Source organism: Pongo abelii, chromosome 10 (assembly GCF_028885655.2).
Source record: "Pongo abelii isolate AG06213 chromosome 10, NHGRI_mPonAbe1-v2.0_pri, whole genome shotgun sequence".
Taxonomy (NCBI): domain Eukaryota; kingdom Metazoa; phylum Chordata; class Mammalia; order Primates; family Hominidae; genus Pongo; species Pongo abelii.
This window is the reverse complement of record NC_071995.2, coordinates 52,273,131-52,296,918: the sequence shown is the minus strand read 5'-3', so window position 1 is coordinate 52,296,918 and position 23,788 is coordinate 52,273,131. Positions and strand designations below refer to the sequence as shown.

General features: G+C 41.1%; 2 protein-coding genes across 4 annotated transcripts in view; one reads left to right on the top strand and one right to left on the bottom strand.

The window, feature by feature from the left end:
* The window catches only part of NCKAP1L (NCK associated protein 1 like), a 49,642-nt gene extending 45,563 nt beyond the window's left edge, over positions 1-4,079 (bottom strand). For both annotated transcript variants that reach the window (XM_002823349.4, XM_054528081.1), the window contains exons 1-3: positions 3,806-4,079; positions 2,245-2,355; positions 1,083-1,175 (exon numbers count right to left, since the gene is read on the bottom strand). In XM_002823349.4, coding sequence (XP_002823395.1) covers positions 1,083-1,175; positions 2,245-2,355; positions 3,806-3,907 — 306 coding nt within the window. In that variant the 5' untranslated portion in view covers positions 3,908-4,079. The remainder of the gene's footprint in view (positions 1-1,082; positions 1,176-2,244; positions 2,356-3,805) is intronic.
* A 5,346-nt stretch (positions 4,080-9,425) lies between these two features.
* The window catches only part of GTSF1 (gametocyte specific factor 1), a 33,431-nt gene continuing 19,068 nt past the window's right edge, over positions 9,426-23,788 (top strand). The window contains exons 1-2 of one of the 2 annotated variants that reach the window (XM_054528076.1): positions 9,426-9,525; positions 14,362-14,426. The gene's annotated coding sequence lies outside the window, so the exon portion shown is untranslated. Of the gene's footprint in view, positions 9,651-14,361; positions 14,427-23,788 lie in introns of both variants that reach the window. The other variant, XM_054528077.1, reaches the window with a different exon arrangement.

Here is a 23,788-nt window from a genome sequence, read left to right as displayed (position 1 = left end):
AACATGGGGTTACCCTATCTCTACAAAAAATATAAAAAATTGGCCAGGTGTGGTGGCATGTGCCTTTAGCCCTGCTACTCAAGAGGCTGAGGTGGGAGGATCACCTGAGCCCAGGAGGTCAAGGCAGCAGTGAGCTGTGATTGCACCACTACACTCCAGCCTGGGCAACAGAGTGAGACCCTATCTCAAAAAAAAAAAAAGTTAATAATAGAATTATCATATGATCCAGCATTTCCACTTCCATGTTTATAATCAAAAGAATTGAAAGTAGGGTTTTGAAGATATATTTGTACACCCACGTTCATAGCAGCATCATTTACAATAGCTAAAACTTGGAAGCAACCTAAGTGTCCATCAACATACGATCGGATAAGCAAAATGTAGTATAATCATACAATGGAATATTATTTAGCTTAAAAAGGAAATTCTACAATATGCTACAACAGGGATGAACCTTAAGGACATTAGGCTGATGAAATAAGCCAGCCACAAAAAGACAAATACTTTATGATTCTACTTATATAAGGTACTTAGAATAGTCAAAATCACAGAAACAAAGTAGAATTGTGATGGCAAGGGGCTGGAGAGAAAGGGAAACGGGGAATTATTGCATAAAGGGTAGAGAGTTTCAGGTTTACAAGGTGAAAAGATGGTTGCATTATTAATATACTTAGTACCATTGAACTGTATACTTAAAAATGGTTAAGACGGTAAATTTTGTTATGTTTATTTTACCACAATTTTTAAAATAGAAAAAACATGCATAGCATAGTAAATTGAAGCCGTCATAATCAGTCCCCAAAGGTAGTTATTTTTAACAGTTTAATGTAAAATAGTCCAGATCTTTCCTAGATATTTACTAAATACATATACATACATACTCTTTTAAAATAGAAATATGATGTATCATATACTATTTTGAAATTTGCTTTCATTTAACAATACAACTTAGATATCCTTCCATATTAGTACATCTCTCTCATTTTTTCAAGAACTTGTTTTAAGCAAATACATAAACATCTAAAGAAAGAATAGCCTCTGAAAGACCTTGCCTACGTTGGAAAGGGCTCAAGAGAGCTCACCCGAAATTCCATGACATCCACAAATGACTGGTAGTAGTTGGTGAGGAATCTAATTATCTCGGCTTTTTCACGATGTACTGGTCCTAAATGTTGCTGAAACACAAAACAAAACAATATAAAAAGTGCAAAATAAGACAATTGATCCAAATAACTCAAGAAGAACAGTGGTTATACCTAAAACACTCTTAAAGAGGGTTGAGGCCGAGCGCAGTGGCTCACACCTGTAATCCCAGCACTTTGGGAGGCTGAGGCAGGTGGATCACCTGAGGTCAGGGGTTCAAGACCAGCCTGGCCAACATGGTGAAACCCCGTCTCTATTAAAAATACAAAAATTAGCTGGGTGTGGTGGCGGGCGCCTGTAATCCCACCTACTCGAGAGGCTGACTCAGAAGAATCACATGAACCTGGGAAGCAGAGTTTGAAGTGAGCCGAGATTGTGCTACTGCACTCCAGCCTGGGCGACAGAGTGAGACTCCATCTCAAAAAAAAAAAAAAAAGAAAAGAAAAGAAAAGAAAAAGAAAGAGGGTTGAAATATACTGACAGAGGAAGTTAGAAACGCTTCAATGCTCTGAAGGTCTTTAAACAAAGGAGACTGTCTATCTAGGTAGAATGGTTGCATGTGATCCTGACCAGATATAGAGGGCTAAATGAGAGGAAATTTTAAGGACCTTTTCAGATTAACAGATATACTATTTATATCAAAGTCAAAAGAAACAGAATGCAAAGATGCTACAAAGATGGGTGAAAAATCTAGGGTTAACATTTAATAAGGGAAAAGTAGAGATATCCCATTAGATGCATAAATCTAAGACAAACAGCAAGGAAACAATGAGTGGGAAACAGAAACAATAAAATACATGTACGCTGCTGGGTTGATACAGATGTCTTGTACAAAAACAATGTTTTCCCATGAATCTTGCAATGGAAAAGGGGTGATGATTCGCTCCAGCTTACGCTGGAAGAATCCCATCTTATCTCAAAATGCTCAAGACGTAAAGCTCTACAACAACCTGAAGCCCTGTGGTTGAGCCTTGGAAAACTATTAATAAAACAGACTACTCCATCCCCTGCCAAGTTTGAAGAGAGGCATCAAAAGAGGAGAATTTCAGCCATTCAAGCAGAGAATTATTCAGAGAAAGGAGAGAAGGACCAAGTTCTCACCGTGCTGTTTCGGACATCTATGTTGGGAAATTTCTTGTTGATATACTTGACAGATGGTTCCATGGACTTTTCCAATAAGAAAGGTGGCTTAGATTTGGGGTCTGAACAAGTCTGCAGAGAGAAACCATATATATTTCAACCCTTTCTCCTCCTCCTCAGAAACATACCTCTTCTTGCAACATTCATTCTCATAATCTGTCTTAGGAAAAGGCAACCTGGGAATTAATTTAAAAACCATGAGAGGCCGGGCGCAGCAGCTCTCACCTGTAATCCCAGCACTTCGGGAGGCCGAGGCAGGCAGATCACAAGGTCAGGAGTTCGAGACCAGCCTGGCCAACATGGTGAAACCCCATCTCTACTAAAAATACAAAAATTAGCTGAGCATGGTGGTGCACACCTGTAGCCCCAGGTACTTGGGAGGCTGAGGCAGGAGAATCACTTGAACCCGGGAGGCGGAGGTTGCAGTGAGCCAAGATCGTGCCACTGCACTCCAGCCTGGGTGACAGAGCGAGACTCCAAAAATAAATAAATAAATAAATAAATAAATATAAATAAAAATAAAAAGCATGAGAGTAGGTCAAGAAAAAAATCCAAGACATTAAGCCAAGTATCTAAGAGCGAAATAATAACCTGGGCATTTTGTCTTGATGGGTAGAGTTTAATGCCTGCTTGGCCCCAGCACAAAGAGGAAGCTGTTTCCCCGCCCCTCAACTGAAGCCGGAAGGAACAAGAAAAGCAGCTGCTCAGGAGACAGACTTTGTACAAGATTCAGTGTCACAGTTTTGTTCACTATGTAAGTATCTTATCCCAAAGGGCATTTACAGGATTCATGGTGACAGAGAAACCGTGTTCCTGGTGATTTGTTTTATTACAAAAGACACAAAAGCTCCCTCCCCCAAAGTCCCCTATTTTCTATGCCAGGAACTCCCCATAAACACCCCTGTCTTTATCTCTTTACTTCCTATGGTTTGCCCAGCCCCTAGCCCACCTCTTGTCACCAGCTTCTTTCAATTCCTCAGTCCCTATTCTAAACACATACACACACACACACACAACCACCACAGCATGAACTACCGCAGGAGCAGCTCAGAAGACACCTACCCTTTTTAATCTAAATAGCTAATTATCTAATTTTTTTCCTTTTAGGGAAGCACTTCCACAGAAAAGTTTTTGCCAGAGACATAGCCTCAGATCTCTTCAGAGTGTAGAGGATCAACAACAAATAATAAAACCCAGAAGGTTGGACCCCAGACCTTTATCCAAGTCGCTCGGAATACAACTGTTGTTTCCCCATCCCCACCCTCACCCCCATCCCCAGAGGAAAGCAGATGCCATCATTGGGGCGAGAATCATATCTAGAAAGGGGAAGCCTTGAAAAGAAGCCTCCACTTCTGCCTTCCTGAACTGGCTGGCCTATATAATCTGAGTGATTATGTAGATTATAGTCAGTGGAAAAGCAGTGGAAAAAAGATGGGAGTCTAACTGCTGCACCTGCCGCCTCAGGGTTCCCTGCCCTATTATTGTTGGAATAATCAGTACTAGTCCCATTGTTCATGCTTACCTTCTTGATGTTATACATACGGATGAGAACCCCCTGACCGCGATCATTCAGGATAGTGAGCTTCTCTGCTAATTTATGCTGGTAAGCAGATGTCAAAGACATGATGGCCACTGAGAGAGGAGCACCAGACTGCAATGTCTGATCTCCCCAAACACTTTCAGCTTAGATGGTGACACCCTCTGGCGGAGGGACCCAGCCTGGTTGGTGCGCTGGTCTTCTGTTGCCTCTGCAATTGGCTCATGGGTGAAATCAGTCATTATGGCTCACAGGCCCTCAGAGCCTTCTTGTGCTTCCTCTTGCACACTCAGCAGGGGAGACTTCCTCTTTCTGGCTGTGCAGCACTTTTGGTAATGCTATGAAGTGGGTGGAGCTGAGGAGAACGACAGGCTTTCAAGGCTCTTCACAGACTGCACCAACCTTTTTGGTCTTATGCCCCCATAAGTGTCCTAAACAAAGCTCTACACCAGGCTAGGCGTGGTGGCTCACACCTGTAATCCCAGCACTTTGGGAGGACAAGGTGGGAGGATCCATTGAGCTCAGGAATTCCAGACCAGCCTGGGCAACATAGCAAGACCCCATCTCTATAAAAAATAAAAATTAAAAGCTCTAAGCTAGATAAACAAGTATCTACCACCCCACCCCTGTACACCTCTATATTTTCCTTCTTTTATATCCAAGAATGCCTATGAACCTTCGGCCTCATCATCTTTTAGTACCCAGGTCAAATCCCATCTTCTCCTAAAGACCCCATCAATGTCAAATATTATATTGTATTATATTTTATATTGTCAAATACATATCTTCCTTGTTGTATGTTTATAGTGTACATTGTATCTCCCCCAACTACAGCATAAGCTCCTTAATGACAGGAATTGTATCTAATACTTTTTTTCTTTTTTTTTTTGAAACGGAGTTCCACTCTTGTTGCCCAGGCTGGAGTGCAATGGCATGATCTCTGCTCACTAAAACTTCCACCTCCCGGGCTCAAGCAATTCTCCAGCCTCAGCCTCTCGAGTAGCTGCGGTTACAGGCGCCCACCACCCCATCTCGCTAATTTTTGTATTTTTAGTAGAGACGGGGTTTCACCGTGTTGGCCAGGCTGCTCTCGAACTCCTGACCTCAGGTGATTCGCCCGCCACAGCCTCCCAAAGTACTGGAATTACAAGCATGAGCCACCACGCCCGGCCTCTAATACTTTTTTATATTTCTCACAATGCTCTACTGCAGTGCATTGTACTTCTACAGTACATAATAATTCTCAAAGTAATTCTCAAGAAGTACATAGTAATTATCAAAATGTGATCCAGCAGCATCAGCATCACCTGGAAACTTGTTAGAGATGCAAATTCTTAGGACCCGCCCCAGACCACTGAATCCAAAATTCTGGGGTGGGTCCAGGCACTCTGTGGTTTAACAAACCCTCCAGGTGATTCCAATGCACACTCAAGTTTGAGAACCAGTGCTCTAGTACCATGGTATTTATGGATGCTTGAGAAACAGCTCAATCCCTGTCCTCTGAGATTAGCATTAGTAGGTAGGCGAGTCTGTTGTGGGGCCTAGAAGTCTGTACTTATATAAGCCCTGTTGTAGGAGGTTTTGGTACAAATATTCCATGCTGAAAAACACTGATCTAGAACAATACCTCTTGGACACAGTAGTCACTCAATAAATAAGCTGGTTTATTTGTTGAATTATTAAGACTAAATTAGGAAATAGGCCCCATGAAGAAGAACCAAATTAATCAAGATTAAAAAGAGGAAATTAGTAATCACCCTTAAATCTTAGAGACTTGAATGAATTTTAGCATTAAAATATTCTTGCCATTCCAATGAGGCCTTAACTCCATAACTCAAGAAAATTTTCAACTCTATTTCAACTTTCTTTCAAGACACAAAGCAAAAGGTCCTAGGAAAAATTATAAATCAAAAAGAGTTATCTTCATTTCCACCACCTTGCCAATTCCTTTTCTCAGGTTTTCAATCATTCCCATTTTCCGTATCCAGAGTTCCCATTGTCCCGGTAAATTCTAGGGAGTGGGAGAAGAGAGACAAGGCTGATCAGCATTACTACTTAAGAAGTTGGGGCCAGGTGAAGTGGCTCATGCTTATAATCCCAGCACTTTGGGAGGCAAAGGTAGAAGGATTGCTTGAAGCCAGGAGTTCAAGACCAGCCCGGGCAACATTGTGAGACTATTCCCCCACCCCTCTACAGATAAAATAAAATAAATTAGCCTGGTGTGGTGGTACATGGCTGTAGTCCCAGCTCCTCAGGAGGCTGAGGTGGGAGGGTGTCTTGAGCCCAGGAGTTCAATACCGCACTCCAGCCTGGTCGATAGAGCAAGACTCTGTCTCTAAATAAATAAATAAATAAATAAATTAAATAAATAAAGGCAAGAAAGAAAAAGAAACTTGAGTACTATGTTCACTACTTGGGCATGGGTGATGGGTTCATTAGAAGCCCAAATCTCAGCATCACACAATATACCCACGTAACAAACCTGCACGTGTATCCCCTGAATCTAAATGTTTTTTAATTTTAAAAAGAAACTTAACATCCATGCTCCAAAGAGAATGTATTTTTAAAAGAAGCAGCAAGATGGCAACACTTAACGCATGAAATTTCAAATACCTCTAAGGTAGAATTTGCATTTTAGGAATATAGAATCTGCCTTCCATTTTATTTACTAGACTGGGTCCCTAGAAACCTATGGGCTCGAGGTAATGTGATATTGGTCATGAAGATTTGAATCACCTATTGTTATCAAAGAAACCCAGGTTTTACTAAAGCAATTTGTAGGATTTCTACTGGTCTTTTACTTTACCAAGGAGAATATGGAGCAGGCAGTAAGAGGCCAACATCCAGGAAGTTTAGCAGCAGCATAGCACCAGTCTTCGCGGGGTTAGTATAATTCTATCGGCTCTTTCTCACTTGCATTCCTTTTTTTTTTTCTTTTTTTTTTCCTGAGACAAGCTCTTGCTCTGTTGCCCAGGCTTCAGTGCAGTAGTGCTATCATGGCTCACTGCAGCCTTGACCTCCCAGGCTCAAGAGATCCTCTCACTTCAGCCTCCTGAGTAGCTGGGACTTCAGGTGCAGGCCACCACGTCTGGCTAATTTTTGTATTTTTTGTGAGCCCCCTCACTTGAATTTCTTGTCTTTATCCTGAAAGCGTGGTTGAAGACTCTGCATCCCAAGCCAATCTTGTTTTCTGCTCCTTAATAGATACTCCCCAACTTGGTGGGGACCATCTTCTCAGCCTGCTGTGAGTGTGCTATGTTCATGTCTGCCTCTCTGACTTCACTTACGTATGCTTTCCTTCTTGCTTACCCAAATCCTAGTCAATCTTCAGGATCTAGCTCAATAGTCCTACATCCAGGTTTTGCCGAACTCCCATAATGCTTGGTCTATACTACATACTTTACATCTAAATCAGGTTCTGTCCTTAACTGCCCATTTCATATAATACTGCCTAGCCAGCTGAACCAAAAGATTGTTGAAACCTGGAAACACTTACTCCCCTGCACTTGGTATATGGGAAAAGCCTACCCGTTGTTATCAGACAGAATTTGGCTCAAGTGTAGTTGAGTACAGTGGGCTGAGCTTTAAGATTTAGTGACCAAGAACCAGATATCTTGAGTTCACATCCTATTTATCCTGTCTGTAAAATAAAGAGGATATCAATAATACTTCCTATTTCACGGAGCTATTGTGCATATTTTAAAAGTTATAGCCTAGTTACTTACTCTGTACCTGTAAAGCACTTGAAGTACTATAAGCACTCAAGCTTACATGTATTACCTCGATTAATATTAATAATGCTAAACACTTACTAGCTTTGTAACTTTAGCTATCTATCACCACTGAGTTGTTTCCTAATCTATAAAACGGTGGTAATCCCTCATACAACTGTGGAACTGATGAAATAATATGGCATATGTAAATGTTTGGTTCAAGACCTGCTACATTGGATTAGGAATGTCAACAGTAAAGTAAAATTTTGATCTTTGAGTGTGTAGTGAGCTTGTTATGTCACTTTCTGTGGATTCTATTTGACACTCGTAAAGAAAAACTCTAGGTTTAAAAATGGAACTAGGCCGGGCACAGTGGCTCACACCTATAACCCCAGCACTTTGGGAGGCTGAGGCAGGCAGATGGCTTGAGCCCAGGAGTTCAAGACCAACCTGGGAAACATAGTGAATCTCCATCCCTACAAAAAATACAAAAATTAGCCGGGCGTGGTGGCACACACCTGTAGTCCCAGCTACTCAGGAGGCTGTGGCAGGAGGATTGCTTGAGCCCAGGAGGTTGAGGCTACAGTGAGCTGTGATTGCACCATTGCACTCCAGCCTGACAGACAAAGCAAAACCCTGTCTCAAAAAAAATTTTCTGCCAGATGCAGTGGCTCACACCTGTAATCCCAGCACTTTGGGAGGCCGAGGTGGGTGGATTACCTGAGGTCAGGAGTTCAAGACCAGCGGGCTAACAAGGAGAAACCCCATTTATACTAAAAATACAAAAAAATAGCCAGGCATGGTGGTGCATGCCTGTGATCCCAGCTACTCAGGAGGCTGAGTCAGGAGAATCGCTTGAACCCGGCAGGCAAAGGTTGCAGTGAGCCAAGATCATGCCATTGCACCCCAGCTTGGGCAACAAGAGCAAAACTCTGTCTCAAAAAAAAAAAAATTTAATGTAACTATGCCAACTGGTAGTTTTTAGAGAAACTTATTGGAAAGATCATTCAGCAGTTTCTCCCAAAACTGGAGGAACCCTTCTAAAAGTATTTAATTACTACCAAAGTATGGCCTGGTAGCCCTAGCTGCAAATTAGAATCCCCTGTAGAGCTCTTCTTCTTTTTTTTTTTTTTTTTTTTTAAGACGGAGTCTCGCTCTGTCACCCAGGCTGGAGTGCAGTGGCACGATCTCAGCTCACTACAAGCTCTGCCTCCCGGGTTCACGCCATTCTCCTGCCTCAGCCTCCCCAGCAGCTGGGACGACAGGCGCCCGCCACCATGCTCGGCTAATTTTTTTGTATTTTTAGTAGAGATGGGATTTCACCGTGTTAGCCAGGATGGTCTCCTGACCTCATGATCCTCCTGCCTCGGCCTCCCAAAGTGCTGGGATTACAGGTGTGAGCCACTGTGCCCAGCCTTTTTTTTTTTTTTTTTTTTTTTTAAATAGAGACTGGGTCTTGCTCTGATGCTCAGGATGGAGTGCAATTGTGTCATGATAGCTCACTGCAGCTTTAAACTCCTGGGCTCAAGTGATCCTCCTGCCTCAGCCTCCCGTGTAGCTGGACTACAGGCACACACTACCACACCAGGATAATTTTTAAAATTTTTTTGTAGAGATGGGGGTCTCACTACACTACCCAGGCTGGTCTCAAAATTCTGGCCTCAAGCAATCTGTCTACCTCGGCCTCCCAAAGTGCTAGAATTATAGGTGTGAGCCACTGTGTCAGACCTGTGGGACTCTTTTAAAGCCACAGTTACCCAGAGCCCATTCTTGAAGATTCTGATCCAGTAGTTTTGGAGTGGGACCAAAGGACCTGTCACTTTAAAACTATTCAGTGATTCTCATGAACAATCAGGATTGAGAGCCATTTCTCTAAGACTTAACTATGACATCAAAAATTTCCAAACCTCTGAGAAATCATAGAACATATGGTGGGAAGAGAGGAATTGAGTAGCTTGAATGGAAAGTTGATTCACGTCACCGGACTAAAAGGTACTGTGCTTTCCCTCTCCTCAAACTTCAGCTATTTGTCTTATTTTTGTCTTACCAAAGGATCGTCTTCGCCTTCAAGTCACACTTGCCTTCAGATTCTTGACAGACACTGCTTCAAGAATAAGGTAGGTCTCAAGATCCTTTAAGCTAGGTTTAAGTGTCAAAGTGGCACCAAGGTTGGGAATACTTTGGCCATGTCTAACATATATCAAACGAAATGATCTTATCCTCCATTCAGCTATCCATAATCCGGTGAATAACCCAGCATCACCAATTCTCGCCACCTATTCTAAAGCAGTCTTCATTTATTATGACCAGCCTTATCAGTCTGGTCAAACTTCATACTTTTCTAGGCTGCTGGCCAAAATGAGGGTTTGGGGTTGTCTGAAGACTACATTTGGGTTATTGAAGATCTTTTTCCATTATCTTTAAAAATCTAAAGATAACTGTATACAACATTGAATTATACTGCAGCCTTTATTTTCCAGAGAGCCAATTCACTTTATAATAAGGGTTCGTGGCTCTAATATAATCATTAATATGCAGTGAAAGCTTTAAACAACTACCCTCGCTTGTATTCCTGAAAGGTACCTGCGTCTAAATCCCTGGATTTAGTCACCAAAATGCCCTCAGGAAAATCTGACATTTAATAGTCTAGCTCTGTGCCCTTTATCTATGCCCTAGGCATGATGCAAAGCAGAATTGAAATGGACTATTCTAAGGCACTTTTCTATCCCTACTGCTTATTCCAGTCTGCCTTGATCTTATTTTTCCCCCATCAAACTATACTGTCCATGCTTTGCAGAAATCTCGGTGTAGCTGTTGCCTGGAAACTTGAGAGTCCTTAATATGAACGTCTGCTAGGATAGCTAAAGACAGCTAGCCATGGAAGAAAGTAGGCCTTATATTGGCAGTAAAATGCAGCAGATTTGAGATGGTATATTCCTGAATCACTTCTAGGGGTCTTCATATGTTAATACCTACAACTTTAGAAATTTGAGACTGACATTCTCAGGTAACTATAAAGTAGCCCAAGATGGGCATGTTGGCATGTACCTGTAGTCCCAGCCACTCAGGAGGCTGAGGTAGGAGGATTGCTTGAGCCCAGGAGTTTGAGGCTGTCATGTGCTATGATCACACCTGTGAATAGCCACTGCATTCCAGCCTGGGCAACATCCAGGCCCCATCTCTAAAAAATGATTATTATAATTATAAAGTAGCCTGAACTTAAGCATTGTACTGTTCATACTTCAGATTCCTTTTCTCCAAAAGTGGTTATGCTGACCTATCTGACAATTAGCATCTTTCCCTGTCAAAGAGCTTAATTTAGGTAAGTTGGAGAACGGATGGAGGGACCAATGCTGAATAGTAAAGGAACCAGCTGTCCCAGCCTTTCTTTCTCCAGCACTGAAGCTTACAGTATTAAATTTCATCAGCTGGGCGCAGTGGCTCATGCCTGTAATCCCAACACTTTGGGAGGCCAAGGCAGGCAGATCACCTGAGGTCGGGAGTTCAAGACCAGCGTGACTAATATGGAGAAACTCCGACTCTAATAAAAATTTAAAATTAGCCAGGCGTGGCGCATGCCTGTAATCCCAGCTACTCGGGAGGCTGAGGTAGGAGAATCGCTTCAACCTGGGAGGCAGAGGTTGTGGTGAGCCGAGATCACGCCATTGCACTCCAGCCTGGCCAACAAGAGTGAAACTGTCTTTAAAAAAAAAAAAAAATTCATCTTACTCCAGACTATGAGTTTCCAAGGATCTTTGCCTGTTTAATCTTTATTTGAGAGAAAAGCACTCTATCTAACACAACTTATAAGACTAAAAATATATACAAATGTTAATTTTTTGCCTTCCAAAGCATGGAAGCAGTGAATTTCCCCTACTGTCTAACTGGCTAGGCTATTGCTTTGGTTACTCGAAACTTTCATGGGTAAGACTTGAGATACTCCTATCTTTCATATTACTTTTGTTTTGACAATAGAGAATAGGTCTATGCCAAGACTACCTGATCTTAAATGTCAGTCTTTTTCTTTGACAACCTGTGGTTCCTGCCATTTAATCCTCATGGAGCCAGAAGCCTTAGAAATATGTCCTTATGACCCAAACCACAGGAGGCCAGCCAGCAGATTACAGTACCACCTGTCATGCAGAAGAGTAAGTTTTCCTGATAAGAACTGTAAGCCACTAGAGGGAGAAAATAACCTCAGAAATAAAAAGTTAAAGTTTAAAAAAAAAAAAAATCAGGCTGCGTGCAGTGGGTCACACCTGTAATCCTAGCACCATGGAAGCCCAAGGTGGGAGGATTGCTTGAGGCCAGGAGTTTAAGACCAGCCTGGACAACATGGCAAGACCTCATCTCTAAAAATAAAAAATAAAAATAGGCCAGGCGCTGTGGCTCACGCCTGTAATCCCAGCACTTTGGGAGGCCGAGGTGGGCGGATCACAAGGTCAGGAGATCGAGACCATCCTGGCTAACATGGTGAAACCCTGTCTCTACTAAAAAAAAAATACAAAAAATTACCCGGGTGCGGTGGCAGGCACCTGTAGTCCCAGCTGCTGGGGAGGCTGAGGCAGGAGAATGGTGTGAACCTGGGAGGCGGAGCTTGCAGTGAGCCAAGATTGCGCCACTGCACTCCAGCCTGGGTGACACAGCAAGACTCCATCTCAAATAAATAAATAAATAAATATAAATAAATGAAAATAAACAAGCTTCTGACCATATGTAGCACCTGGCAGTTCTTAATGTTGGAACATGGTATCTGTCTTCAGCATTTCCAGAAAGGGGTGGAGGATGGAATACCTAGAACTTTTTCCTTCTAGAAAACTCCAAAGATAGTTAAAATGATGGCTAACTGAAAAAATAATGCTAGTCATGTGGTCCCAATAAAAAGGCTCAAGGAGGCCAGGTACGGTGGCTCACACCTGTAATCCCAGCACTTTGGGAGGCTGAGACAGGCAGATCACGAGGTCAGGAGATCGAGACCATCCTGGCTAACACGGTGAAACCCTGTCTCTACTAAAAAATACAAAAAATTAGCTGGGCGTGGTGGCGGGCGCCTGTAGTCCCAGCTACTTGGGAGGCTGAGGCAGGAGAATGGCATGAACCCGAGAGGCAGAGCTTGCAGTGAGCCGAGATCGCGCCGCTGCACTCCAGCCTGGGCGACAGAGCAAGACTCCATGTCAAAAAAAAAGGCTCAAGGAACATGAGGCTGTGTCAACAGAATTGCTGTAGATGATGGTAAGCTTTTCATTTTGGGAGCAGATAAGTGGCATAAAATTCTATCGCTTCCTTTCCCACTCCAATATCGCATAGCTATGGAAGCCTTACAAACAAGAGGAAGAAAAAACAAAAACAAGTTCCTACTCTACTTCTATAACTTGTGGTCTGCTTTATTTCAGAGCCATTTAATCTTCCAAAGGTTATTTCTCCAAGTTTAGGACTAAATGAAAAACTTTCTAATGTTGACAGATTCCTGACCCTGATGTCTGGAATATAGGTGAACAAAGGTGAAACAGTGAATATATTCATGAATTAAGGCCTGGACCCCAAGCCCTTCACAGTAATAAGTACTAAAGCCCTGAAGACTTAAGTCTTAATACTCTTCCCACAAAATCCTTCACAAGAACAATCAAAATAGTAAATCTAAGAATATCACCTGTCTCTGGAGAGGCAACCCAGTAAAAAGGAATCTAACTAAAATCTAAAATCATTTAGAACACTTAAAAGATTCTTCTTATCATACCAATATGTGGTCACTTTCCTATCCATAAAAAAAATTACTGGTATAAACTGAAACTTGTAATCCGAAAGGGTGGGATTTGTCTTATCTCCAGTGATCTCTTTCTCTAAGATGCAGCATGTTATAATGGAGACCTCATTAGCCTTCAGTCAGATCTAGGTTTGACTATCTGCTCTGACCTTAACGGAAGTTACTTCCCTTTTTTTTTTTCTTTTGACTTTTATTTTAGGTTCAGCGTTTAGGTTTCGGTTCAGTGTACAGGTTTGTTACGTGGGTGAATTTTGTGTCACTGGTGTTTGGTGTACGAATGATCCCCTCACTCAGGAAATGAGTACAGTACCCAACAGTTTTCTAACTCTCACCTCCCCTCCAACCTACCCCCTATATTAGTTCCCAGTGTCTATTGTTCTCATCTTTGTTTCCATGTGTACTCAATGTTTAGCTTCCACTTAAACATGAGAACACGTGGTATTTGGTTTTCTGTTCCTGTGTTAATTCTCTTTAAATGATGGCCTCCAGCTGCATACATGTTGCTGCAAAGGTCATAATTTCATTCTTTTTATGGTTGCATAGTAGGGAAGTTACTTCTTAAATACATCTTCTTCATCTGTACAAGGCTGCCTCACAATCACCCTCACAAGGGTGACTAATATTAAATACAGATGCATGTGTGTGTTAGAGCAATGCTAGCTTCTATATATGAATTCCAAATTGTGTTAATATCATGGCTTAAAACAAGAGAAGTTTTCTTGTATAAATCCCAACACAAGTATTCAGTGGGTGGTAGTGACTTGAAGACACAGGCTCTTTCCATCTTGTGAGTGTCACCTTCCACACTTGGCTTCCAAAGCTGCCACAAAGAGAATGGAGAAGGTGCAACTGCCTTTCAACCACCTCAGCCTGGAAAAGAATACTTTCATTCGTATTCCATTGGCAAAATTAGTCATGTGACCATACCTAAATGTAAGGGAGGTGGCAAATCACCCACTCCTCAGCAACAACTATGAAAGGAAGACTCAAATCTCTGCTACCATCTAACCCTCTCTACAAACATATAAAAATACTAAGTACTTGTGTTACTTCCTTCTTTCTAGGTAATATGCATCATACTCCATTTTTTTCTTAAGACTTTTGCTCCAAAAATGCTGGTTTGTGAAAGGTAAGATAAACCATCTTTTCATTGTTGGAAGAGAGATACCTTTAAACCTGGATTCTTTTTTTTTTGAGACAGAGAGAGTGCAATGGCACGATCTCGGCTCACTGCAACCTCCGCCGCCTGGGTTCAAGCAATTCTCCTGCCTCAGCCTCCCAAGTAGCTGGGATTACAGGCACCCGCCACCACGCCCAGTTAATTTTTGTATTTTTAGTAGAGATGGGGTTTCACCATGTTGGCCAGGCTGGTCTTGAACTCCTGACCTTAGGTTATCTGCCCACCTCGGCCTCCCAAAGTGCTGGGATTACAGGCATGAGCTACTGTGCCTGGCCTAAACCTGGGTTCTTAAAGTGAGACAGCCACCAGGTCCTAGGCATGGCAGATGCCTAAGCTTCGATTATAAATGTAAAAGATCTGTATTGGTGGGCCCTGAGTACTTCCATTCCTTCTCAAGGGCTCCGCTTCAGACTGTATCCCATCAAGGACTTGCATACACAACATTCTTGATTCTGTGTAAGATTTTCAAAGAATAAAAGACCAATTTCCAAAACTGTGAAGGGAAAAGAATAAGCATATTGTACATGAAGGAGGTGAGGATTGCCAACTAAACAAGCTTGAAGGGCACATCCAAGAGTTATAGGAGTCATTCATGGAGTTCCCTGCCACAATCACAGGAAGATTGGAAAGTGCAAAATAATTATACAAAACAGAAGTAAGCAAAAAAAAAATCGATGATTTCTACTCTGACATTTAGTAATATCAATTACATTTGACAGAGTAACTTTAATCTCCTATAACTGATTATCTAGATTAATTCTCCAGTACTGGATTCCAACTAACTTTCCTCTTATAGTCATCACCTACAGTGACTCAAGAGACCTAAGGACAAAAAGAGGCTATGGATGATAAACATCCTAAAAACAAGTCCTGGAGAAAAGATAAAATAATTTTTTTTAAAAAACTGATGTCATAGTTTTAACTAATATCACTAATGTATCCTAAGCCTTTAAAGATTCTTAGACAAACTTTTCTTCTTAAAAAAATTAAACCATATTTTCTATTTCAGTTTCCTATTTCACCCACAACAGAATGCAGGGAAAGTCCTGATGGCTTTAAATTAGTCTTAGGAGAAAGGGCTGTCTAGGAATCTATTTGAAATGCTACTAACTAACACACATCAAGCTTAGATCTTCCACAAAAACACTTGCAGCTGGGCACAGTGGCTCACGCCTGTAATCCCAGCACTTTTGGAAGCCGAGGCAGGAGGACTGCTTGAGCCCAAGAGTTCAAAATCAGCCTGGGCAACAATGTGAGACCTCTGTCTCCACAAAAAAATCAAAAAATTAGCCAGACAGGGTAATAGCCAGGCCTGTGGTCCCACAAGAGGCTGAGGCAGGAGGATCGCTTGAGCCCAGGAGGTTGAGGCTGCAGTGAACTGTGTTCATGCCACTGTACTCCAGCCTGGGTGACAGAGTGAAACCTCATTTCAGAAAAATACACACAAAAAAAACACTTGCCATCAAAATGACACTACCTCAGTCTTCTCTTTCCCCCCACAAATCAGAAAAAGTGATGTAGAAGTTGTAGATTAAATAGCCAGCAGGCAAAATATTTATTTTTAAGTCTTTTTTTAAACTTCAGGGAAATCTTAACTAGCATGTTTCAGGTAACAACTCTGTACTGTTGGCATCTTAACACGATTTTATTTATTTAAATAAAGAATATTTTTCCTGGCCAGGTGCTGTGGCTCGTGCCTGTAATCCCAACACTTTGGGAGGCCAGAGTGGGAGGATCACTTGAGGGCAGGAGTTCAAGACCAGCCTGGCCAACATAGCAAGACCCTGTCTCTACAAAAATAAAAATAATTTTAAAATTAGCCAGGCAAGGTGGCTCACACCTGTAGTCCCAGCTACTCCAGAGGCTGAGGTAGGAGAATCACTTTAGTCTAGGAGTTCAAGGCTGCAGTAACACTGTACTCCAATCTGGGCAATAGACAGAGACCCTGCCTCTAAAAAATGTTTAAAATTTAAAAAAAAATTTAATTTCTATGACAAGCTTCATTTGATTTTTTAAATTCTTCCTTGTTTTTATATTTTCATTTGCCAACCAAAAGTCTGGAGGGCTTATTTGCCTATTTCTGTTATTAGTAGGGGAAATCTTGTCATGTGGGCTATAATGCTATTCCATAATGAGGTTCTTCATCTTTCAATTGCTTTTTCTTCAAGTCACTTACTCTATGACCGTCAGATTATTCTTCAATCAGTTCCATACACAAAATTTTCCATGCTTAAAGACAGCGTTTTATGAAAAGCTGAGTCTGGAACATGGCTCCAAATGTATCTTCCTAACTCCGTAACAGGCAACTTACACCCATCTTAAATACGCCTTATTCTTTTTCACTCTGCTCATTTTTAAATGTCACCCCTTGCCCTTCAATCATTTAAATTCCTGTTCTAGCTTTTTTTTTTTAATCCAACTCTTATTCCTCACTTCATTCAAATCTTCCCTATCTTCTTTAGTGATTTCTATCATGGCAGTTAAATATAGACAATTTTCTCCAACCTCAATCATACCACAAACCCTCACGAGGGAAGTCAGACTCATGTGTTGCTTTGTACTTGTTACACCACTAGTCTGCTGCTGTGCATCTAGTAGATATTGAAATACTTGATGCTTAAACTTAATGCTTAAAAGACCCAATTTATGACAGGCCAAAATCTCTGAAGCCATAATTGTTTTTTTTATTGCAGCTAGCTAAGCCTTTTAAAATAATGATATGGTTTTTTTGCTTAGTTTAGTGATTGTTTCGGGTGTATTTAGATTTACAATTAAAGGAAGTTATAGTCAACTGAATATTTTATGCTAATTCTTACTTATTTTCTAGAATAATCTTACTTTATCTTTTTTTCTTTCTTTTTTTTTTTTTTTTTTTTTTTTGAGACAGGTCTTTACCTGTCACCTAGGCTAGAGTGCAATGGGACAATCTCGGCTCACTTCAACCTCCACCTCCTGGGCTCAAGTAATTCTTCCACTTCAGCCACCTGAGTAGCTGGAACTACAGGCACACCCCACCACACCTGGCTAATTTTTTGTAGAGACAGGGTTTCACTATGTTGCGCAGGCTGGTGGGGTCAAGCAATCTACCCTTTTTGGTCTCCAAAAGTGCTGGGATTACAGGCGCAACCCACTGTACCTAGCCTACTTTCATCTCCTAAGGCCTTACACATATTTTCAATTTTTAAAATTATCCTTTGGTATATCGACACCACATTATAAAAACAAAAAAAAGTTCCCTAAGATTAATGACCCAATATCATCAAATGTCTTTCTTTTTTTTTTTTTTTTTTTGAGATGGAGTGTCACTCTGTCACCCAGGCTGGAGTGCAATGGCGCAATCTCGGCTCACTGCAACCTCCACCTCCCGGGTTGAAGCGATTCTCGTGCCTCAGCCTCCCAAGTAGCTGGGATCACAAGCACACGTCACCACGCCTGGCTAATTTTTGTATTTTTAGTAGAGACGGGGTTTCACCATGTTAGTCAGGCTGGTCTCGAACTCCTGACCTCATGATCCACCCACCTCAGCCTCCCAAAGGGCTGGGATTACAGGCGTGAGCCACCACGCCCGGCCCATCAAATGTCTTTCTTTATCATATTTTACGTATAGAGAATCTTCCCTCAAAAGGCCATACAGTCTTATTTGACATGACCACAATGATTTTTGTTTTTCCAAACGAGGATACTTTTGAGTATGAAAGGGCTCACTATCAATAATTATCCTGGTTGTAATCCCAGTACTTTTGGAGGCCAAGGAGGGTGGATCACCTGAGATCAGGAGTTCGAGACCAGCCTGGCCAACATGGCAAAACCCTGTCTCTACAAAAAATTAAGAAATTGGCCAGGTGTGGTGGCGTGTACCTGTAATCCCAGCTACTCGGGAAGCTGAGGCAGAAGAATTGCTTGAACCCGGGAGGCAGAGGTTGCAGTGAGCCAAGATCACACTACTGCAACTCCAGCCTGGGTGACAGAGCAAGACTCCATCTCAAAAAAAATAAAAATAAAAATAATGATACTGGGACAACCAGACTAATCAGGTTGGCCACCCTAGTCTTAAGAGAAAAAAACATCATTTATTAGGCAACTGTGTCATTCAAAATACGGGTGCCAGAGCTAATCAAATCTTTAAGAAATTCTGAGGCCTTCGGAAGAAAGCATAATAGAAGTTAAAACATCACTTTGTGGCTTCTAACATAACATTTGGTCAAAGCTTCAAGAAAGACCAAATAAACTTATGGGAAAAAAAAAATAAAAGCACATGCATTTTTTTTTAGTAGAGTTTAAAAGTAATTACCTCAAAGCCTTCCTAGAATTCCCAAAGCCTAAACTATTCCCCCATGTTCCCATAACAAGAGCCTCATGTCTCCAAATAACCTTTCATTCCACTTTATTGTTGTTAAGCTATAGGACACTTTAAGACAGGTATGATCTTGACTATGTAGTCATCTTGTACCTACAAGCAAGATTGCTGAATGTGGAGAATCTATATTTTATCAATGGGATAAAAAAAAAGACTCAGTAGTCTGGGCTAAATATTTCTCTCTTTTTTGTCTTTTTTTCTTTACTTCTTGTGGAGAATACCACAAGGTCTCGCTATGTTGTCCAGGCAGGTTTCAAACTCCTGGGCACAAGCTATCCTCCCACCTCTGCTTCCCTAAGTGTTGGAATTACAGGCGTGAGCCACTGCCACCCAACCTGGGCTAAATATTTCTATCAGAATAAATCAACCTTTCAAAAACTTTGGTAACCAGGTTCTCTTCTCTAAAAAGTTCTATTAGCTAAGCATGATAGCATGTACCTATGGCCCCACCTACTCAGGAGGCTGAGGAAGGAGGATCACTTGAACCCAGGAGGTCAAGGCTACAGTGAACTGTGTTAATGTCACTGCACTCCAGCAGCCTCAAAGACAGAGCAAGACCCTGTCTCAAAATAAAATAAAATAATAAGTTCTATTAAGGTAATTTAAGGCCAGGCATGGTGGCTCATGCCTGTAACTGCAGCACTTTGGGATGCCAAGGCATGAGTATTCCTTGAGCCCAGGAGTTCAAGACCAGCCTGGGCAACATGGCAAGACCCCATCTCTACAAAAAAAATTTTTAATTAGCCAGGTATGGTGGCGAGTGCCTGTGGTCCCAGCTACTCAAGAGACTGAGGTGGGAGGATCGATGGAGCTCAGAAGGTTGAGGCTGCAGTGAGCCGAGATTGTGCCACTGCTGGGCAACACAGTGCGACCCTGTCTCAAAAAAAAAAAATGGCAATTTAAGTTATATTTCTGGAATAGTAAAGAATTTCCGGCTTTAAAGTTTATCCCCTAAAATCAGGTTTTAAGGTTTAAAGCCTTACGCTCATAGTATGAACTACAAGGGAAAAAATTGCTAAGGCCCATTACTCATGTCCTAGATATGCACCAAAATATGCACCAAAACATATCCCATTGGTTCCACATCTTTATGTATCCTGTGGTTGGTCCATACTTTATAGGCCTTTTTGCTCTGACTTTCCAAGTAGCTGCAGTATAAAACAGGCTCAAAAAAAACTAAATATTTTAGTCTCTTTTTTCCCCCATGCTCTTCACAAGATAGATGATGTCATATAGTTGCTGCAACACCTGAAAAAATATACCTGTTCTCAAGTCAAATAATCAAGTATCTACTGTGTTACTACTTAAGAACTGTAGTGTATTGGGGGAAATAGGGAGATAGATGTTGGTGAAAAGGTACAGATATTCAGTTTAAGACAAATAAGTTCTAGAGACCTAACGTACTGCATGGTAACTATAGTTAATAATAATGTATTACATACTTGAAATTTGCTAAGGGAATAGATCTTAAGTATTCTCACCACAAACAAAGAAAAAGGTAACTGTGTCAGATAACAGATTTGTTAATTAGTTCAATTGTGGAAATCATTACACAAGGTATACTTGAATCAAAACACCATGTTGTACACCTTAAATATATACAATTTATTTGCCAATCACCTCAATTAAAAAAAAAGCTGTAGTGGCCATGGTCCATTATTGGGGAATAATGTTGACAACTATAGTATAGGGCAATGGTTCTCAAACTTTATTGGATATTAAAATTATTTGGAGGGCTTATTAAAACACAGACTGTAGGGCACCTCAGCCCCCAGAGTTTCTGATTCAGTTGGTCTGTAATGGGGCCCAAAATGTGCATTTCCTCAAATCCCAGGTGATGCCGATGCTGCTGGTCTATGCATCACACTTTAAGAGCCACTGGTGTCAGGGACAGTTTCAGTGCTGGGAGGATAGGAGGGTGGAGGAAGATTACAAGAAAATATAAGGATTTGGGGCTGCACAGTGGCTTTTGCCTTTAATGTCAGCACTTCGGGGGGCCAAGGCAGGGGAATGCCTTGAGCTCAGGAGTTCGGAACCAGCCTGGGCAACATGGCAAAACCCTGTGGAGAGAAGAAAAAAATAAAGGGAAAGGGGAGGGAGGGAGGGAGGGAGGGAGGAAAGAAGGAAGGAAGGAAGGAAGGAAGGAAAAATGTAAGGACTAATCCCAACTAAAAGTTAAAAGAAGGCTTCACAGAGAAAATAAACCTTGGATTTAAACATTTTATATGCCTTAAAATAATAGATCCACAAAACAGCAGTGTTGGAATTTTAGAATTGTTCTATGGAAGACCAGTCCTTTACAGAACTTTTAGTAAGGTTTTTTTAGTATAATTCCGCCCTTCTACCATCTTTTTTTTTTTTTCAATATAATCCATAGGTTCACACCTCCTACCATCTTTTCAACAGTCTTTTAAGAAGTTACCAAAGTGATGCTTATGAACTTTGGCTTACAGTTTACATCTTAGGTGCCAGCACTAGAGACAGAGTAAGGAGATATTTGTTGCTGAGTCCTGGAGAAAGAACTATATATGTAAAGGAAAAACATAAAGAATAGATTTCTCAGGTATACTGGTAACTATTACAGGCAATGTGGATTACAGAAATATGTAACATTTACATGTTAGAACATAGAATGACTCTAGGACAAACAAAATATCACTACCAGGTTTTTTTCACTCATCCTGTATTTTGCTTTAGCTTTCTACAACTGAATGTTGGCTCTTCTTGGCAAGTCCTCATTAGCAACTCTTTTTTAAACATAAATTTATTTTCATTGGCTCTCACTACCTCTCCCTGCTACTTTTCCTGAACAATTGTAACCAACCCCATATTTTTATCCTCCACTAAAGCAATATTTCCTAATCTATTCTCACCAAGAATATCTATCATGTTACCCCATAAATCCCCTCTTCTTTTTTTTTTTTTTTTTGAGACGGAGTCTTGCTCTGTCACCCAGGCTGGAGTGCAGTGGCACGATCTCGGCTCACTGCAACCTCTGCCTCCCGGGTTCAAGCGATTCTCCTGTTTCAGCCTCCTGAGAAGCTGGGACTACAGACAGACACCACCATACCCGGCTAATTTTTTTTTTCTTTTTTTTGTATTTTTAGTAGAGATGGGGTTTCACTATGTTGACCAGACTGGTCTCAAACTCCCGACCTCAGGTGATCTGCCCATCTCAGCCTCCTAAAGTGCTAGGATTACAGGCGTGAGCCACCACGCCCAGCCAAACCCTCATTTTGAAAGAATTTGCAACTGAATTTATTGAATAATTTTTCCATTTTTAATTATACACTCAACTGCCAAACAGAAATCATAATTAGATGAGAGAAAAATTAATTAATAATTAGATGAGAGAACCAGGACTTGATTAATAAAACCGAAGCCAGAAACAAAAAAATATATTTTGGTCTTTTGACGGGCAAAAGTTTAAGTTTTATTAGGGTTGTCTGAAAACTGAGAGTTTCTAAAGAACCTCAAGGACTACTGGAATGCCTTCAATCCTAAAATCTGAGAAAACTATTTTCCTAACAAAGGGTTTTTTCCAATAACTAAGAGAATAGATCTATTTATTCATTAGTTGAGATATTTTATTTTTACTATTATTAATTCTTTCGTTTTAAATTTTTCTTCTTTGAGACAGAGTCTTACTCTGTCGCCCAGTCTGGAGTACAATGAACTGCAAACTCAGCTCACTGCAGTCTTGACCTCCTGGGCTCAAGGAATCCTCCCACCTCAGCTTCCCAAGTAGCTGTGACTACAGGCACCCACCATCAGGCCTAGCTAATTTTTGTATTTAGAGAAACAGAGTCTCATCATCTTGCCAAGGCTGGTCTCAAACTACTGAGCTCAATCAATCCACCCGCCTCAGCCTCCCAAAGTGCTGAGATTACAGGACTGTGCCATCGCACCCAGCCAACTATTATTAATTCTAAGAATGTAATCTATAGCAGGCTGGGGGTGGTGGCTCACACCTGTAATCTCAGCAACTCTGGAGGCTGAGGTGGGAGAATCACTTGAGGCCAGCAGTTTGATACCAGCCTGGACAATATAGGGAAGATCCCCACCCCCAATCTCTACAAAAAATGTATATATATATGTGTGTGTATGTGTGTATATATATATACACACATACACACACACACACACACACACCATTTAGAGGTAAATGCTAGTATATACACAGAACCAGCACAGATCAGATTCAGTTTAGGGTATTAATTCCCAATAGCTCCTAGAATGACCCTTGTATAAAATGCCTTGTCTCATTGTTTTGTTTTCCTTTTCAAATATGATCAACCTGGCTGGAAAACCAGTCTAAAAGAAAGCTAAGCAGGGACCTCAGACAAAGCAGAAAATTTATAGTTAGAAAGGAATGAACAAAGCACTTAAGAATAGAAAGAACAGATGTGTGGTGCATTTTTATTTCAAAATCACCATTGAAAAACAGGTTTGATTTTTGCTTGTTCGAAAGTTGGTTGGCTTATTCACAGGTGCTAAATGAAACAGCATTATCAGTTGAGGATCCTGTCATTCTGACAAGGCATTACTACTGAATGCAGTGAAGCCTGACTTTGGATTCTGGTTTGGTACCCATTCCCCTATCCTCCCAAGCCCTTAGCTCTTTCTTCCTCAGAAATTTCAATCTGCGGGTATCTGAATAAAAAGTATTTATGGGTCACAGTAGCACTGTCAACAATTTCACCAGATTACTGCAATGTAAAGCCTGAAAAAATATTTCATTTCAAATCACACTGGCCCCACCAATCTGCATTAATGATACTGTGATAAAATCAGAGGTTTAGGATTTCATGAAAATTGTTTTAAAATATTTCCTAACAATCTAAAACTGATTTGCCAAAACAAGTTTTTCTAAAATGATTAGTGCTAAGCTTGCAATTAAGCTTTCCTTCTTAGCAATTATCTTTTGCAAAGCCCTTTAACAGTTTGCTCCTCC